Raw genomic sequence first — 6000 nt, 5'->3', positions numbered from 1 at the left:
TCCGGTATAACCTGCTTATTCTAATGCAGGGGTCACCAAACTACGGCCCGCGGGCCGGAACCGGTCCGCAAACTGATTTCATCCGGCCCGCCACGTGCTGCGGAAATAACAGCTGCACTACAACCTGTTAAGGAAAAAAGTGACCAAACTTTTTGTAAAGGACTGACGTTGCTGTTTATCATTAGGCCACCACGAATGGGGACAGCCTAGGCCAAATTTGGAAAGATGTAATGTTTTTTCAAGAGCATGATGCCAGGTAGTGTATCATAGCAGGGGATAACTTTTCCAGCAATCTTTCGATTTTCATCACAACTTTGCTATTCCACCGCTGACTTTGTTATTTATTGTGCTCAATTCAAGTCAATGGAGATTCTAAATAGTTGTATATTTTTTCGCAATTTGCATCCGGCCCGCAGCTGTTAATCTCGCAGCAATCCGGCTCTCAGAGAAAACAGTTTGGTGACCCCTGTTCTAATGCATCATTACACATACCTAGAAAGAACAAGAAAATTCAGTTACTTAAGCCAGAAAGAAGTAAATGAACAGAGTTACAAAACAAAATCTACTTAAGGGAAACTGTGCTCAATTTTAGCCTTAGCCAGTTAAAAATATAAAAATACGACGATTCCCATCGTACCAAAACATATTCCATACCATTTTTCGTTAAGAAGCAATTGCCGAATCACTTTTATCAAAATTGGAAAGCACTATTTTTACTAAGGGTTGCACTCTCAAGTCAGCTTCTTGGGTCTAAATGGTAATTTTACCATAGTAAGCTGTGAGAATCGCGGAGTAGTTGCGTTGGCGGGCAGGCTTCGTTTTTAAGAAATGATGTAGGCATCTAGTGATGCCACCTTATGTTGCTATAGCATAAATATATAAAAATAACCGCAATGAAATAACTTACAACGAATTCCCACGTTTGGTAGTGCGGATAGATAGCAAAAGTAAAGTGTTCCATAAAAATGCACAAAAACTACTGCTTTACTGTTTTTAGATAAAACTAGGGTCAAACTTAAAAAAATACGTCTTAAAAATTGCCCACCTAGTTTCAAACTAGGGGGGCAAAGAAAGGGCTAGGGGGCAAGCGCCCACCTAGGGGCAAGCGCCCACAAGGGGCAATTGCCCACCTACCTTATATGTGAAAAGATGCTATGGTATATAGCCTACTCATGGGCAGGACCGGATTAACCATTAGGCTAATAAGGCTATAGCCTTAGGCCCTGGAAAAATTCGGCCCCCAATTTTTGTAAAGTTGATAGTGATACAGATCCAGTACCAGTACAGTACAGTTTTTGCTTAAAAACGAATGACTGAGTTGAGTCAATACATATGAAGAGCCCATTTCCAAAACCACGTAGGCGCAACTTTTACCGAAATTGAATTTAGAGCAGGGCTTTTCAACCTTCGGGTCGCGAGCCGTTTATCGGAGGTTTGCGAGGCGCTTGAAAGTGTATTGTTTTCAAATTTTTTTTTGCCAGAAAAGATTAAAAACTGTGTTTTTTCGCAATTGCCCATTCCTCCACTTGAGGTTATTATATCGTTTAAGCTTTCAGACGTTGCAAAGGCTTTAACTAGGCCTATAGGAAAGCATTTGATATTTTTCACCAAGTTCTTGTACGTTGTTTTGTGCAGACTAAAGTTAACTAGTAACAACGCTGTGGTAAAAAAGCAAAATTATGTAGAATCCTATGCAAAATATAGATTTCTCAGTATCGTTTTCAATGGCATTGAAAAAAATTAGTGTTGGATATTTTGTTTGAAAGTTCTTTCAGTAACTGGTGCACGCATTGACAAAATTAATATTTAAAAATATGCAGCACCAGCCATCTCACTGAAATTGATTTAAATAAATTCATAAAATATCGCAATAAATTCAACCGGTGAAAGTGCGAAAACGTGGATTATTCTCATTATTTTTTCTCCTATTATCTAGACAAGCTTGATAGAAAATGCAAATAACAATGAGAGGAAATGTAATCAAAGCCGTAATAACATCGCAAAAAAACGTTTTTCGTTTCGGAAGTTTACGTTGGAACAGCAAAACTAAGTATAACTGGATGTCGGCATGAAGCAAATTTGTTTAAATTTTGCATTAAATATGCTTTTGTTGAATACTTTAATGGGGGGCGAGAGACAACATTGATTGCTCTGAGGGGGTCGCGGTGGAAAAAAGGTTGAAAACTCCTGGTTTAGAGTGTCATTAGGTATAGTATTACCATAGGTACCTACGATCCATCTTTTTCTTTCCAAAATCTTTTCCATCTGCTTCAAATTTGACAATAAAAATTGTGTTTGTTTCCAAAACCAGTTATGCGCCATCATTAGCCATTTTGCAGTGAATAATTTCAGTTTTTCATGTATGCATTTTTATTTCTTTTTGTAGCTTGGTTTGCAAAATTAGGCCCTTCTCTAGTAAACAGCCTTAGGCCTACAGTACCCTTAATCCGGCCCTGCCTAGAGGGGCTTCTGTTTATCGTAAATAACCTCTGTTTATTGTAAAATGGCAATTGACGCCGATAGCAATTTAATAAACCTTGTTATTATAACCTGCATTGCGCTATTAGCATCAGGCCCTCGGTATTCACTGCACGCTCATATAGCTACTTGTCAAGTTAACCTTCCATACCGTAACCACCCATGCGCGTTGGGCTCGCAGTCGAGAGCCTGCATGTTCGACTCCAGCCACCCGCACTTGCTATTGTTTCTCTGGGCAAGAAACTTAACGATAATTGCCTCTACCTAGTGATCGATTTCGAGTAATGGGTAGTACCAAATTTAAGTCATAAGTAAAGTAGACAACCGGAAAACAGACATTGCCGTCGGCTGCAGCGTGGGTCAGGTGTATGTCGGAAGGCGTACACCGATGCATAGCGCTCAAGTCCGCTTTCCCGCAATGCAGGATAAAGATAAACAAACAAACAAACAAACAAACACCTAGCTTACTGCAAAGGCTTAGGCAGGGGTCGGCAACCTTTTTTGCTCTGCGGACCGGTTTCAAAATGAAATTTTTTCGCGGACCGGTCTTTAAAAAAATCTAATGTTCAACAATGAAAATTTATTGCAGCTCATATACTGCAAGGTCATTATTTAATGTGGGCCTTGAGCTTGTTTTGCCTCAACGAGACGATCCCACCTAGGAAATATAGAACTCAACGACACCCGCAATGTTTCTCTCACGTCCAATCTGTTTCGCGGTTTCGTCTTTGTTGCTGCCATTACAGAAAATCCAGACTCGCATAAATAGGATGTCGGAAATGGCAGCAAGGTTTTTAATGCTTTTATGGCAAGGTGAAGGTATTCCGGCAAGACTTTCATCCAAAACGTTGGTAGAGTCGTTGTATGAAAAATAACTTTCAAGCTACCGTCATTAGCAATATCCAGGAGCTGGTCCTGTTGTCGAACAGGTAAGGTCGATTCACCAGGTTTGAAAATAAATGGATTACGGATCCAATCCTTTGCATTTCGAGGGTCTTTAGCGGTTGGAAAATAGCGCTTGAATTCTATTAAAAGAGTAGGCCTACGCAAGTGTCTGCTCACAAGTTCGGAGAACTCTTGCTCAGGCTCACTGTCTTTCAAAGTCTCTGCTAATGTTTGAAACATGTCAAAAACCCCTTTGTTTACGCGCTGCTCCCACAATTTTAGTTTTTCTGTAAACACAGCCACTTTATCTGCCAACTTGAATACAGTTGTCATTTTGCCCTGAAGCGAAAGATTTAGTTCATTGAGCAGCTTGAATATGTCACACAAGTAGGCAAGTTTGAGAACCCATTTTTCATCAATAAATTTGCTAGCAAGATCTGAACTTTTCTCCAAAAGAAACCTTTGCAGTGGCTCACTTAGTTCAAAAACTCTGTTCAGTGATTTTCCTCTGGTGAGTCACCTTACTTCTGTGTACAACAGAAGGCATTTGTGCTCGGCATCCATGTCCTCACATATCTGCTCAAACAGCCGAGTGTTCAGTGCATGCGCTTTTATAAGGTTGATCATTTTTACTACATCATTGAATACACTATGAAGCTCGGATGATATTTTTCGGCTAGCCAGCATTTCTCTGTGAATGAAACAATGAGTGGCCTCGCACTCTGGTGCGACCTCCTTAATTCGAGCAGTCAAACCAGACAGACGACCAATCATGGCTGCAGCCCCATCCGTACACAGACCGACACAAAAAGACCAGTTTAGTTTCCCTATGAAATATTCATTCAGAGCCTTCCACAGTTCGGAGGCTGTGGTTTTTTTTGGCAAATACAAAGCACATAAGATGTCCTCATGAACATCCTCTTCATAAAGATATCGAACAAAAACTAGCAGCACAGCTTTGTTTTCGATATCAGTAGATTCATCACACTGAATCGCAAACCATGGTGACTTCACCAACCGCTCTAACAGTTGAGCTTCAATGTCTATCGCCATGTCCTCAATACGTCTCGCAACAGTGCGCGCAGAAAGCGAAACCTGCGCTATCTTTTTAGCTGCCGATTCTCCTAAAACTTCACGGCAAATATCACTACACGCTGGTAAAATCAATTCTTCTCCGATAGTAAATGGTTTATTAGTCTTAGCAATGCGGTGAGACACCAAGTACGATGCTCTTAGTGCATTTGGCTTTGTTGATAAACCTGTCCTTAGTAATCGTTTTTCAGCTTCGTGATCACTTTTTCTTCTTTCAAAAAAGTCCAAAGGTTTACCTTTTAGTTCGGGATGTTTTGTGTGCAAGTGCCGAATTAGTTTTGAGGGCTTCATAGCGTCGTTTGATAACTTGCTGTTACAAATTAGACAGAGCGGATAAGGTGTTTCGGAATCACAAGTTGAAATGAATCCGTACTTTATATAGGACGACTTATAATGGCGAATGAAAGAAGCCTTCCTTTTTTTTGAGGTTGTAGATGTAGACCCCTCGTTTGCGACATCAGATTTTTCAAATACTGTTGGCCCACGGCCATTTCCAAAAAAAATCAACATAGATGTTTGTTTTGTACTCATTTTTCTCGGATAAATCTGTAATATTTTACCAATTAAGTTTCAGTAACAATTTCTTAGGTCCATCTAATTTACTGAGTGTCGGAATGAGGGTTAATTCACCGTACTACAACCAAAAACCAAATCCTAACCCCAACCCTTACTTAATTCTAACCCTAATTCCGAAAAATCGGATATTTCGATATTTTCCTTTCCGACGTTAAGTGTCGGAATTATGGGAATGTTACGGTCTACGGAAACCTAACACTAATCATAACGTTCACCATAAACCTAAATCTATTCCTCAGTCCTCACCCTAAGCTTACCCATAACTTCCTGATAAATTAGCTTTTATTCTAAATATTCCGATACTCCGACGCTGTTTAAATTAGTTGGACCCCAATTTCTGTAGCAGCTGCTTTGTTAAGTGTTATGCTGGTATTACAGTCTAGTCCTACCATAGTTTGACTTTATGAACTTTTAATCAATAGTCAAACTGCTACTCCCAAAAACTTCTGCACTCTATCTTCTAATTTCACACTCACAAATGAATGGTCAACGTAAAAGTTAAGTCACTCTTTTTGAAAATGAATCGCACAGTAACTGTTGTAAAATGGCACCTAGAGAAAAGTTACTATGACGTAATAACAGTATTGCTGCCTCGCCAGTCTCAACAAGCTCAAGAAAATGCACGTGGTAGAGGTTAGCAAGTTTAATGAAGAAAGGACGCCTCTACATGTGTATTGATTAAAAAGATTAATTTGAATTTTTATCAGTTAATCTTAGACCACTATAATAATTCTGAACGTTCACTTAATTTGTAAAAGTATATGAACTCTTCGCGGACCGGCTATGAACTCCTCGCGGACCGGCAGCGGTCCGCGGACCGGTGATTGCCGACCCCTGGCTTAGGGTACTGGTGCATAAAACAGCTTACTGGCAATTTTTCAACTGTGTTTCCAAAACAAGTATTCTTAAAGTATAGCCTACTCTAGGCGACATAACTTAACATTTTCTAACTGTCTTCTTCTGTATTTG

At 39.8% G+C, this 6000-nt stretch overlaps 1 protein-coding gene and 1 pseudogene across 1 annotated transcript; both read right to left on the bottom strand.

The window, feature by feature from the left end:
* Nucleotides 1-3090: 3090 nt before the first annotated feature.
* Nucleotides 3091-3603, bottom strand: LOC145776643 (SCAN domain-containing protein 3-like). The gene has a single exon (XM_082587875.1). The coding sequence runs from the start codon at nucleotides 3601-3603 to the stop codon at nucleotides 3091-3093; it is 513 nt and encodes a 170-aa protein (XP_082444001.1).
* A 38-nt stretch (nucleotides 3604-3641) lies between these two features.
* On the bottom strand, nucleotides 3642-4746 carry LOC145776642 (SCAN domain-containing protein 3 pseudogene; annotated as a pseudogene).
* Between the last annotated feature and the right edge of the window lie 1254 nt (nucleotides 4747-6000).

The sequence above is a fragment of the Aplidium turbinatum genome, chromosome 9 (genome assembly GCF_918807975.1).
Source record: "Aplidium turbinatum chromosome 9, kaAplTurb1.1, whole genome shotgun sequence".
Classification (NCBI taxonomy): Eukaryota; Metazoa; Chordata; class Ascidiacea; order Aplousobranchia; family Polyclinidae; genus Aplidium; species Aplidium turbinatum.
The sequence above is the reverse complement of the archived record's forward strand: the minus strand, read 5'-3'. Positions and strand labels throughout refer to the sequence as shown.

Coding starts and splice junctions, on each gene's coding strand:
- LOC145776643 (XM_082587875.1), bottom strand. CDS start 3,603: ATGTTTCAAACATTAGCAGAGACTTTGAAAGACAGTGAGCCTGAGCAA.